At 45.6% G+C, this 13,349-nt stretch overlaps 1 protein-coding gene across 1 annotated transcript in view; it reads left to right on the top strand.

The window, feature by feature from the left end:
* The window catches only part of LOC136378399 (nuclear body protein SP140-like protein), a 60,049-nt gene that overhangs the window by 7,697 nt on the left and 39,003 nt on the right, over nt 1–13,349 (top strand). The window contains exons 6-7 of the mRNA XM_066345286.1: nt 885–1,028; nt 1,900–2,055. Of these exons, the coding sequence (XP_066201383.1) occupies nt 885–1,028; nt 1,900–2,055 (300 nt within the window). The remainder of the gene's footprint in view (nt 1–884; nt 1,029–1,899; nt 2,056–13,349) is intronic.

Raw genomic sequence — 13,349 nt, forward strand, 5'->3', positions numbered from 1 at the left:
AGCAGGAGGTCTGGTGCCCTGTGGCCTGGCTTCAGATGCTGCCCTGTGCCCTTGGGGAAGTGACTTCCCCTCCGTGTCCCTCAGCTTCATCATCTATGAAACGGATATGATAATAATGGTTCCTAACCTGGGACACACTGGCGAGGGAAGGAGAGTGGGAGCACGGAGAAGCGGGTGTTCGCCCATCGCCGTCTGGGCAGCAGTTCTGGCTGTACCCGCATCTACCATGCGGGCCAGCCATGGTCCCGCTTCTCCCTACCTGCTCATCTTAGCACATGAACTCACCTTCGTCCTGCCCTTAGTTCCATGTTGACCTTTCCTCTGGTTGCCTCCGTCTTCCATTGGGCTATCTCAGTTGTTCCATCAACTCTATAACCAATCTCCTGGGTTAAATGACCTCTGCTTTAAAATAGTAGAGCGGTTCACCTGCCCAGGCAGTGCTGCTGCTACAGTGGATAGAGTGTTGGCCTCGGATGCTGAGGACCCTGGTTTGAAGCCCTGATGTTGCTGGCTTGAGTGCGAGCTCATCCGGCTTGAACTTGGGGTTGCCAGATTGAGAGTGGGATCATAGACATGACCCCAAGGTCGCTGGCTTGAGTAAGGGGTCACTGGCTCGGCTAGAGCCCCGTGGTCAAGGTATATATGAGAAAGGAAACAATGAACAACGAAGGTGCCGCAACGAAGAATTGATGCTTCTCATCTCTCTCCCTTCCTATCTGTCTGTTCCTGACTGTCCATCTCTCTCTGTCTCTCACTAAAATATATATATACATGTGTGTGTGTGTGTGTGTGTGTGTGTGTATTAGAGTGATTTGTATTTGTCCCTTGAACCTTGGCTGATGCAAGGGGAAAATTAAATATTTATGATTTAACATGTGATTTAGGTACAGCCCCACGTGAAAATGGACTCTCAGAGGAGCTCAGTGAAACCGGACAGATAAGTGTGGCCAGGGAAGGTGCAAGCAGTGACAACAACAATGAAAGCCAAGAAGCAAGTGAACAAGGAGCTCAAGTGTCTGAGCCTCCAGGTAAGACCCAGTGCCTGGGCGTGGGAGTGTGGGGGGGACCTGATGGGGAGGGACTGGCGTGCGGAGCAAAGGTACAGGGGAGATTGTTGGGGATAACTGCAGTGTTTGAGATGAGGAAAATATAGAGAAATGTTGATATAGAAAAGGCTAACACAGATCACATAAAGTATGGAGGAAGGGTAATGGAACAGGAGAGAGTAGGAAACGTAACAGAGTGTGGATACTCTGGAAAATCAGATGGGGCAGCAGGGCCAGGTCTCCGCCAGGCAGGGAGACCCGGGACCCCTGGGAGGAGGAGCTCACTCTCAGCACCTCGTGGGTCCCGGGCACCCACTTTGCTCCCCCTGACCCTGCTGGGCCCTGGGGGGCACCGATAGAAAATGTAGAGAAACAGTATGAATAGAGGAAGGTACAGAGGGCAATGAATGCCAATAAATAGAGAAAATGGGGGGAGACACAGTGAGAGCCATGTCCAGAATGAGTAAAAGACAATGAGTGAAGGACTGGCTGGGAGTGGACCAGGTGGAGAGAGAGGACAGCGCATCGTCTGATCAGAGCAGACGGTCACCACAAAGAAGGCACAAAGGGCAGCTCCTAACACCATTGAGAAGGTGGGGTGTCCTCAGTGACCACCATGGCCCTGGGACCCTCTCAGATGAAACAGGTCTCTCCTCTGAGAGTGAAACCGGAAATAGAAACAAGAACCCAGAGTCAGGAGAGGCGCAGAGGGATGTGGGAGCTGAGCAGCGGGAGAGGGGGGAGCTCTCCCTGCAGGGGGCCCCAGGGGGTGGGGGCTTGCTGAGGGCAGGGAGGGTGCGCACTCCCTCTGGGGAGACAAACGAAATTCTCCCTTTACCACAATTTTGTCCAGGAGCACCTGTAGCCAAAAGTGGAATCAAAATAAATTCCTGCTCTGTAAGACTTTTTAGATATAAACCTGTGGATATGGAGAGGGGAAAGGCATCGTTAAGTTCAGGAGTTAAAAGACAAGCGCACACTGCCTGTAAACACGTATCTGACCCAATAGGTAAGACTGGCTGTAGAATGTGTGATGTGAACCCGGGCACCTGGCACAGGTCTGGGACATGTCCCCAGTGTCCACGGATGGAGGCAGAGGGGAGGGAGCCAGCACTTTACACAGTGAGTTTAGCAGAAGAGGTTTCCCAGGAATTGGAAAAATACCAAAAGTTGAACATAGCAAGTGTAAGTATTGATGCCCAAGGGGTTAGTTCTAAAGCAGGAGAGTCAGGTGTGGGGTTTGGAGTCAGAGTGAAGGCATACAACCTAAGAGCCAAGATACTCATGTGAAGAGCTAAAAGCCAACAAGAGCCGACAGACATGTGCCATGGCCAGAAAGACAGGTGTGACGGGGGGTCATGGGCTGAGCCAGGAGCAAAGTGAGGGAGCAGAGAGGGAATGAGAGAAGGGGTGGCAGGAGGGAGGAACGACCGGAGGTAGATGAGGCTGGAGGGGGGCTGTGAGCGCGGGGTAAGACACGCGCTGTAGGACGGGCAGGGCGCTCTCTGGGCATGGGTTCCACTACCTTCTGTGTGGGACCTGGGGCACCCTGCGGGTCACACCTTCGGGCACAGGGCGGGGTCACCTGAGCTAACGTAGCTCCAGGTCTTCCTAGCGCTCTCCTGAGGGGATTCCTGTCCGCGGGTCCATTGCCCCTCCCACCCGACACTAAGGGGGGTTTCTCCTCTGCGCAGTGATCCTGAGTGAGGACTCCGCGGAATCTGGTGATGGAGACGAGCCCCCGGGTATTTTCACACAGAGTACGCTGCCTGGTAATGGGGGGAGGGAAGGCTGGGGCTGCGGGGACCTGAATTCAGAGCCACTGTGTCCTGAGACGTCTCCCCTGAGGTCATTCTGTGCCCTGGACCCCGTTTGTCCTGGAACCCCCTCTCTGCATTTGTTTTACTTGACATTCTTGGGAAATGCAGGAAGGTAAAATCATTGTATATATAATTATTATATAAATATATACATGTTTTTGGAAAGTGATGTCTATTAGTGGGTCCTATTAGTCAATATATATTCTCTATATTGATTGTATAGTAGAAATAAACTAGCAAAATGAATTTTTTTTTTGACAGAGAGATAGAGTCAGAGAGTGGGACAGATAGGCACAGACAGACAGGAAGGGAAAGAGATGAGAAGCATCAATTCTTGGTTACGGCTCTTTAGTTGTTCACTGATTGCTTTCTCATATGTGCCTTGACCGGGGGCTACAGCAGAGCAAGTGATCTCTTGCTCAAACCAATGACCTTAGGCTCAAGCCAGCAACCTTGGGATTCAAGCCAGTGACCTCTGGGCTTGACCTAGTGACCATGGAGTCATGTCTATGACCCCATGCTCAAGCCGGCAACCTTGGGTTTTCGAACCTGGATCCTCTGCATCCTAGTTCGATGCTCTATCCACTGTGCCACTGCCTGGTCAGGCATAAAGTGATGAATTTGTTTTAAAACTAACTACTTGCTACACCAATAAAGTGTTGGATTTCCACGTTTATTTCTAAAAGACTAAAATGCTAAATACTGTCACTGGATGGTCATATTCTCATCTGATCACAGCTTTGAATCATGACTGAAGACAATTCATCCAACTCTCCAGGGTTAGCAGAAATAGAGACTTCAGTGGGGGGTTCTGAAACAGAAAGTGTTGTTTGTGACAGAGGTCTTCAGCAAGTCATGACATATAGAGTGATTTTTCAAAGGACCTTTGAAAATAGCACCTTACTTTTCTGTTAAAACAACCCCAAAGGGTAAGCAAGGTGGACCTTGTTACCTTTGCATCTAGATGAGAAAACACAATCACATCAATACTCCAAGGTCTTCCACAAAGTCTCATGGAGATAAGGGGAAAGACAAGACTACTGTCCTGGAATCTATGTCATTTTCTCTGTAAACTGGAACTCGAAACAGGTATCAAAATGTGTGTCCTCCATCCTGCGTGCAGCCCGGGTGGTCATCAGATGGGCAGCTCCTCAGTGCACCGACTGCTGAGGGGTCCTCCCGTCCTGCTCGCTCAGCGCATATGGGAGACACGCCTATTTAGGAAGGCACATTAGAAAAAGACCTAAGAACAAATAAAAATGTTACCTGGTCTTGATGTTACAAAAGACCAACATTTTATTTTGTTTTAATTTATTTTATTTTTTAAATATTTTATTGAATTTATTGGGGTGACATTGGTTAATAAAATTATATAGGTTTCAGGTGTTCAATTCTACAATACAATTATGTATTGTATATTGTATTGTGTGTTCACCACCCTGACCAGTATTTTAAATAATGTTTATTCTAATCACTTCACGAGACCTATCAAAGTAAAATGTAAATTTGCTTCGGTTTTTAGAGAGCACACATTCTGACTTGTGTCTTAGTGTAAGTGCCTTAAAAGGTGATCCTAACACTGGTCTGGGGCTCAGGCACAAGAGAAGATTATCCTCAGCCTGGCAAACAGTTCAAGGTGCACCAGGGGGGAGAGGAAGCTCACTGTCATCAACACGAGATTTCTGAGGTCTCCCCACAAAGAAACAGCAGATGAAAAGATGTGTTGACCACAGGAGGGGTAAGAAGAGGAAGAGAGAGAAGTGTAGGAAGGTAAGAAGCAAACAGAGCAGAGGGGACTCTTGCCACAAACTGTCTCAGCCCTGGAATGGATGATCATTCCCTACAAGCCAGGTGACTTAGAAAGGCAGACCAGGGTGGCCTGGGTGCAGGTCACAAATCCATTAGTTTTCAAGACCTTTCCAAGTTTTCTTATTAGGAAATTTCCTGCTGGATTAGTTCATTGGTCTCACACTGAAAGACCTAAAGAATCCTATTCCTGTGTGTAGTTATAATAACCTTGAGTCGGCAGAATCAAGTGAGGGAGGAGAGACCCAGGAAGCCACCACGTAAGGATATGAAGACTGCTGTCCTGAACAACAGATATCCAGACTCTACATCCAGAGCTCCGTTTCCCGATGAATCTCAGTCTGACATTCTCCACATGCATTGAGCTTATTACTTCTAAGGACACCATTTTTTGCATTTAACTTCTTTGACCCTATTGGACTATGAAAGAGGGCAAAAAGGCATTATAAACTGTTGTGTAACTGGATGAGCCCAATCAATTGATATATCGAAAGTATAGCAATAATATACTAGTAAATGACAGTCTCTTTAACTACACACAGTCACATCTATTAATGTAAAGAGTTGAGATAATACACTTAGTCTCTACTATTGAGCTATATATTCCGCAGAGAGTAGTAAGCATGGTATTTCACTATTTGTTGATGATAATGTCATTGCTACCAAACTTAGAGAGTCTTCATAGGATCATTTGTGCTGCTATTTAATTACTGGTGGAAAAAAGATGGCTTTAGCCCCACTACTCTCAAACTCAAATGATAGTGAAATCATTGGCTTGCACTGTGATTTTTCCCAGGGCTTTTGTGAATAAAGCTTCATGTTGTTTTTACAGAAATCTTAAAAGGACGATAAAGTAAATCTGTTATACCAGCTTTATAGATAAAGATTTAGGAGCTAGTGAAGTTTGAGGGTTCAGTTGAAAGAAAGAGGAAAATGATGATCAAAACATTGACATCACCAGCCCATCAGCCATGTAAGTTGTCATCGAAATTGGAATAGTTTTGCAAATAAATAACGGTTTACTTCTGCTTACTTTAAGGGCCCATGGATTTCAGAAAATCACCTACATCCAGTGTTCGGAAGAAAAGTAAGAGCAAACAAGAACTCTTCGTGGTTTTCTACAAAAGATTCGTTCTAATTCTTTATTATGTCCTTTATAGTAAAATATAAATTTGCTTTAATTTGAGCCGGCTTGGATTTTAACTTTTGTGCTAGACAGGCTAGGCTATAACATGCTAGCACAAAGAAATCAAAGACTCACACACAATAGAATTTTGATTTTTTTTTTCTCAAGTAAGCGTTCCTAGGAGCATGGGAGGGTGGGGGCGGAGCTCTGCTTCAGACGTCATCCTGGGAGACAACCATGTGGGAGGTCTGCCTTCTTCAACACCAGACTTGCAAGAAGCCCTGGGAGAGGGGCAGAGCTAAAAAAAAAAATTGCAAATACAGATACAGAAACAACAAATCCATAAAGACAGAAAAAAAAAAGAAAGAAAAAAGGAGAATCCAATGTAAGAAAACAGAGGGTCGAGAGAAAGCAGAGATGCCCACCAGGTGTGGAATATCTTAGTCCCAGGCCCAGGGGACAGGAGGGATAAAATACTGACCCACAGGTCACCTGCATGCAGAAGGCAGATCATGGAGGCCTGGGGGAGGGACATTCTAGCCCTGCGTTTTCAGAGCTTCCAGGGTTTTCCCCTCTGGGTTGTCTGTCATCCACTGAAACATTCAAGGGACATTTGCTCCTTCTGCAGAGAGAATTCGTGTGATGTCTTCCGAGTCCAGTGCAGACGAGGAGCCCCGGGGAGCCTGCGGCTCTGCAGTGAGGACTGGCCCTGCTGGGGAGGGTAAGGACTGCGGTCCCCGGGCGGGCGCCAGGACTCCGGGAATCCGAGTTCAGGGTGCCTGTTTCTCTGAGCGCACATACGGCCCGGGCGGCCATCCCTGCCCCGATCTCAGGTGACCACTTTGACAACTGCAAAGAAAGGAAGCATAACAAGTTCAGGCTCAACAAGATGGCTCTGTTGGACGGCTTACTCTACCTTCTCGGACAGATTCTCCCCCAGAGTGGCGGATGACCCAGTGATGTCCACCTTCCCGCCACCTATTCGTAGGGAGCAGGGAAAGTGGGACAGGCAGCCACGGGCAGTTTTGTCACAAACCTGTTCAAACCTCTGGTCATACTCTCTAATTATTGACAGGAGGGAAAGCTTCTGGTTATTACCATCATATTTCATTTGTAACTTTTGACAGATGACCCCCACCATGACATTGGTCTATATAGGGATATTTGAAAATACTTTTACCAAAAGAATGTTATTTTATGTTTATAACAACCTAAAATTTAGGCCAGATAACTGTTGTTCTCCCCATTCTATAGAAAAGAAAATGACCGTATCAAAGGTTATTTTTGTAATTAAGAATTTGATTTTCCGATTACAGGTGACATTCAATATTATATTACTTTCAGATATAAAGCAAAATGGTTAGATATTCATATATTTATGAAGTGATTCCCCGATTACTCTAGAGCTTATCTGACACTATACAGTTATTACAATATTATTACTATATTCCCTTTGCTGAATTTTGCATCCATGATTAGTTTGTAGCTACCAATTTGTACTTCTCAATCCCTTCACCTTTTACATCCAGCCCCCTAATCCCTTTCTACTGGGAAACCCAGTTTGTTTTCTGTATCTGTAAGTTTTTAACTATCTTTTATATATCACAGATGGATAGTGACAGGAAGAGGCAGAACTAACAACCTGGACTACTAGCAAACACCCGTAATCCTTTATTCAAAACCTCTGAAGCCACATGTAACATAATACTGTTTTATCATTTTAGAAGGATGCTATGATTTAGATCGTATATGTTGCAAAGAAACTCCAACAATGTCTGGGGAAGAATCCCATTCTCAAATATATTAATGTTTCTACAGCAAATTATGTGAATTCACAAGTGTGATAAACAAAGATATTGTGTGGGCTTATGGCAACTCAAGTCCAGATTCACTGCCCGATTGGCTGAGGGGAAACCTATGAAAAAAATGTTGATTTTCACAACTTCTTTGATTTTGTATATGGGCTAAAAGATTGTGGGTCTTTCTCCATTTGGTAGCAAATACTTCCCTTTATAAGTGAAGAGACAGAAATGATTATCATCAAGTCTTTATGTTCCAAATTCTTCTACGATGTGAGGAGCGAAAAGATTTACAACTTGTTTAGTTATAGATTACTGGTTACTTTTTCCTTTAACTGAAAATCCTGTGGACACTGTAAACAAATCTACTTAGGGGACAGCTGTCAGAAAAGACTGAAGAGCAGTTAAAACTCTTGATATAACAACTAGCTTTCTTTGCCACACAAGCTTCATTCTGCCGAGACCAGTTCAGCCGTGGGTGTGCACAAAAGGAAGGCGCTGCAGGACTTAAGAAAAATCACACACAAGACACAACATAGAGAAAAGATGGGCACAGGGGACTCCCAGCCTCTAGGACTGAGAGCCCAGATCTCTGCAGCCTCATCGTTTTTATCAGTCTCTTTGCTCATCAAGCAAATTAGCAGAGCCTGGGTCACATTAGTCTACAGTGGATTCAGGTGCAGAGAAAGATGACCAACCAATGCCGCCAGGCATGTAGGAAAATGGCCACAGGGATCAGCTGCTTCCTATCTAGTGGTGCTTGCCGGGGCAGCGTTCTGCCCCCACAGGACTTGGTGTTCCGAAGTCCACACCAAAGACTTGTCTCAAGGCTGCCGTTTAATCTCTCAGCCATTTTCCTACAATGTTGGGGTAGTCAACCTTTTTATATCTACCGCCCACTCTTGTATCTCTGTTAGTAGTAAAATTTTCTAACCGCCCACCGGTTCCACAGCAATGGTGATTTATAAAGTAGGGAAGTAACTTTACTTTGTAAAATTTATAAAGCAGAATTACAGCAAGTTAAAGCATATAATAATAATTACTTACCAAGTATTGTACTTTGTTGGATTTTTGCTAAGTTTGGCAGAATAAATCTTTATAAGACAACTTACTATAGTTAAATCTATCTTTTTATTTATACTTTGGTTGCTCCGCTACCGCCCACCATGAAAGCTGGAACGCCCACTAGTGGGCGATAGGGACCAGGTTGACTACCACTGTCCTACATCATTCAAACATTTTTGTTTTTTCTTTAAAATAAGTTAATGTGTTGGGATGTTAGCTGATGCACATCGTACATTTTACAGTAGGTGATCTGGGCTAATTGGTATAAAGCACAATGTGAGTTTATACTGTTCATTCACATAAAGGACAAAGTCATCCTCGGGTGGTGGGTGCTCTGCTCCCCACAATCATTGAGGGCCAGCTGCTAGAGGCTCTGACATCTTGGTAAGGTGGCTTCCATGGTTCCCCTGGTTAAGAAGCCGAGTAGAGCAGAAGAAGTGTGCGCAGACAAGAAGGAAGGTTAAGGAGTGTAAGAAATGGTGACTAAAAGAGTGCCTTTCATGGCAAAGTTGTCCCCTGTCTTTGGAGATAGTACCTGAAGGGATCTGTTAGTACAGGTTGGAGGAGCCATAGGGGGGCCCAGCAGTGGGAATGTCCCTACCTCTCCTACATAAGCCTCCCTTTTGCAATTGTCTTTTTGAAGATTTCCTGCTGGGTTGGTTCCTAGGACGCAGACTGAGACCGTTAATGGAACTTTATTTCCTTCTGCAGGGTTTGATAGCGATGACTCTACAGACTTGAGTAATGAAGAAGAGCCTCAGGAAATTTCTAGCTCAGCCCTAAGAAGCCAGTCACGTTAACAAAATTAAGATGCCGAGCTCTGCCTGTGGATGTCAGGAATTAAAAGCAACTTTTTCCTTGGTTATATTATTGTGCTATATGCCAAGTTCATGGGTTCAATCCCCGGCCAAGGCACAAGGAAGAATCAACCAACAAATGTAGAATAGGTAGAACAAAAAAACAATTTTCTCTTTTCTCTCTCTCTCTCTCTCTCTCTAAAAATCAATCAATAAATTAAAAAAATAACATTAGAAACTACCGTTGTCATTTTTAATTTTTTTACTGAATTTCTTTAAAATATCTACTGTTTCCATATGCATTTTAATCTGAGCGCATTGAAGACCTTATGCCCAGTTACCCTGGGAACTCCTTTCAGCATTTTAGAAAATGGGAGGAGGCAGGAGATTTATAAACTCATGTTTAACAGAATAAGTCCTCTTAACTAAATATACAGTGTGTCCGTAAAGTCATGGTGCACTTTTGACAGGTCACAGGAAAGCAACAAAAGACGATAGAAATGTGAAATCTGCACCAAATAAAAGGAAAACTCTCCCAGTTTCATATCTATTCAGTGCAGTTCAATGTGGGCTCACGCACAGATTTTTTAGGGCTCCTTAGGTAGCTATCCCGTATAGCCTCTACAGACTCGTCACTGACTGATGGCCTACCAGACGGGGTTTCTCCACCAAACTGCCGGTTTCCTTCAACTGCTTATCCCACCGAGTAATGTTATTCCTATGTGGTGGTGCTTTGTTATAAACGTGCCGATATTCACGTTGCACTTTGGTCATGGATTTGAATTTAGCGAGCCACTGAACTTTCCTCTGTACCGTCCACATCTCGACTGGCATGGCTGTGGGCTGCTCCGCTGTATACAAGGTGTTATGTCATCATCTGTGCATGCGCACATGCTGCCACATCATCCTACAGAAACTGGGAGGGTTTTCCTTGTATTTGGTGCAGATTTTACATTTCTATTGTCTTTTGTTGCTTTCCTGTGACTGGTCAAAAGTGCACCATGACTTTACAGACACACTGTATATCACTACACACAGAAGTGGCCAAACCCAACTGAGACTTTCATAGCATGCCCCACCAGCCCATGAATGCTACCAGCTATTGTATTCAGTACCCCAACCTGAGCTGACAGATGAAGGTCCTTCCCTGCTAAGGTGAACCTGTAAATTCAGGAAGAGGAGACTGCTTGCTTAAATGTGCTGATACCAAGACATGCAACAAGAATCATGAAGAACCGGGTAAATGTGAAACCACCTAAGGAAATTAGTAAACCCTGGTAACTGCTCCTAAACAGCTGGCCCTCTATAAACTAAGAAAAAATTCAAGATGATCTCTTAGAGAATTTGAATAAACTATATGAATGCAGAGACAGACAACCAAATTAAATGAAGAAAACTATGCATGAACAAATTTAGAAGTTCAGTGAAGAAAAATAAACTATCAAAAAGACAAACAGACATCTAAGAGCTAAAGGAGAATTCAACAGAAGGCTCCAACAGCAGACTCAATCAAGTAGAAGAATGATGCAGCGAACTGGAAGATAGATAACTTATTTGAAGTTATCCAGAGAGAAGAGAAAAGCAAGCATGAAAATGAGTGAAGACTGCCTACAGGACTTAGGAGACATCATCAAGGACAACATATATACATTATGGGACTCCTAGAAGGGGAAATGAAACAGAGAAAGACAGTTCATTTAAATCATTAATGATTGAAAACTCCCAAATCTTTGGGGAGAAATATCTTACACCCATATCTTACAACCCAAAGGCCCCATTAGGTTGAACCTAAAAAGGGTTAGACCAACACTCTAAAAATGAAATTGTCAAAATTCAAAGACGAAGAGAGAATTTTGAAAGCAGCGAGACAAAAGTGACTTGTCACCTGTAAGGGAGCCCCCACAAGACCATCAGCAAATTGCTCCATAGACACTTTTCAGGCCAAGAAAAAGTGGGATTGAATATATTCTCAGTATTAATATGAAAGAACTGTTAACCAAGAATAGTATGCAGCAAAGCAGTGCCTCAGAAACCAAGGGAAAATAGACTTTCCCAAACACACAAAGGCCAGGGGAGGTCACCACTGGAACTGCCTTGTAAGAAATGCTCAAGGGTGTTCTTTAAGCCAAAATTAAAGGAATGTTACCAAGATTCCAAACACATGACCTCAACTCTCAAGTGTACACGCTTGCATGCTCTTTCTTCTTCTGTGACATACACAGGGAGCTGAGATCCAGAGACAGGCAGAGGGAAGGTGGTGGCCCAAACCCCTTGGAAAGAGACTGATGTGTCAGTAAGTCCTTGAAACAAAAACAAGATTCCACAACCATAACCCTTTCTCCTCCAGAAGAAGAAGAAGAAGAAGAAGAAGAGGAGGAGGAGGAGGGGAGGAGGAGGAGGAGGAGGAGGAAGAGGAGGAAGAGGAGGAAAGAAATTCTTAGGCTTTTTGGTGATAACTTGTATGTCTCATCATTATAGAGAGTATTTAAGTATTTGATCCAACTGAAATTCTATAATCATACATGTCTTTTCTCTAGACATGTGATTTGCTCTGTTATGTTGTATATAAACTAGCTCACTCTAAATTTTGTCTGTGCTCCTGAGCACAGAAGTACAAAGTGTAAATAGTCTGGTGTGTGTGCCTCTGATGCACGCACAGTAGCCTCTCTCTTCCTTGGTGGGCGGGGGGCCTCAGGGGCACTGGAACCTCTGGGGTCTTCAGAGGCAGGGCTGGGCCTGGGAGTGGGCGGAGCTGGTCTGCTGCTTACAAACAAAGACAGCGAACTCTGCATTCAATCTGCAGGCTGAGTTCCTAGCAAGCCATCTTCCTGACGAAAACAGCTAGGCAGTCTGGACACTATAGTATTCAGAGAGCAATGCCTACACTCCTGGAAAGTGAACAAAGACAGGGCAACTCTGGAGGAAAGTCAAATCTCAGAAGCAGCCAACACAAGATGTTTCCAGTTTACTGTCGCCTGACTCAGAGCATCACAGGCTCCTGATGTGGTCACAGCTGTGGTAGAAAGCCCAGTTTCTTCCTGGCCAGCAGAGACAGGCAACTCGGCTTTCCGGGAGCCAGAGGGAAATTCCAGAGAGGAGAAAGTCAGAGGGGAACTGAAAATTCTGTGTATTAACTCTCCCCAAGTCTCCAGACCTGAGTTCCAAACCCACTGACGGGGTTAAAGGTGAACAGAGGGCAATAAAAATCACAGCTTTCTGCCTGATAAAAGCGGGATCCGGTGATGTGGTGTGGACACGTGCCAAAAAGGACCCCACATATGGACCCCAGAATGCGGCGTAGCCACAAGGCTCAGGCTGCTCCCACCAACCACACACACCGCCCCCCACCCACTGTCCCTGTGCCCCTGAGCTCCGAAGAGCGCAGAGCCTTGGCCTCCGCGGCAGGGAAAGCCCAGGGAGACCCCCCAGAGCAGACTCCCCTTCACAGACTCCCCGCCTGAGCGTCTCCCCAGAGAGAAGGGGGAAAGGAGACCAGGAGTCCTGCTGATTGAGGGGCCACCTCCTAGAAGGGGCCCTGGGTGCGGGGCCTGAGTGTCCCTACTGAGGCCCCATGGCCCCTCCCCCTGCCTCTCTGCACCCACACTGGTGCCCGGGTCTCCATCCTCTGGCCCAGGGGCTGCTGGGGCTGCTGCGGCCGAGCCCTCCTGCCTAGAACTGTCAGGTCCAGGACAAATGTCTAGTCTCAGGGACTAATCTGTCCCCACAGGGTCTCCCAGGTGGACACAGCCCGCTACTGGGGCCTGAAGGGCAGCTGCTCCTGGTGACGCTGAGGAAGCCCGTCCCCTTGGCGTGTCCTGTGTTCCACGTGACACCTCAGTCCTCAGTCCAGCAGCACTGATAGGGCTTCAGCCTGCTTCTGAGATGGTCCA

The sequence above is a fragment of the Saccopteryx leptura genome, chromosome 7 (assembly GCF_036850995.1).
Source record: "Saccopteryx leptura isolate mSacLep1 chromosome 7, mSacLep1_pri_phased_curated, whole genome shotgun sequence".
NCBI lineage: Eukaryota > Metazoa > Chordata > Mammalia > Chiroptera > Emballonuridae > Saccopteryx > Saccopteryx leptura.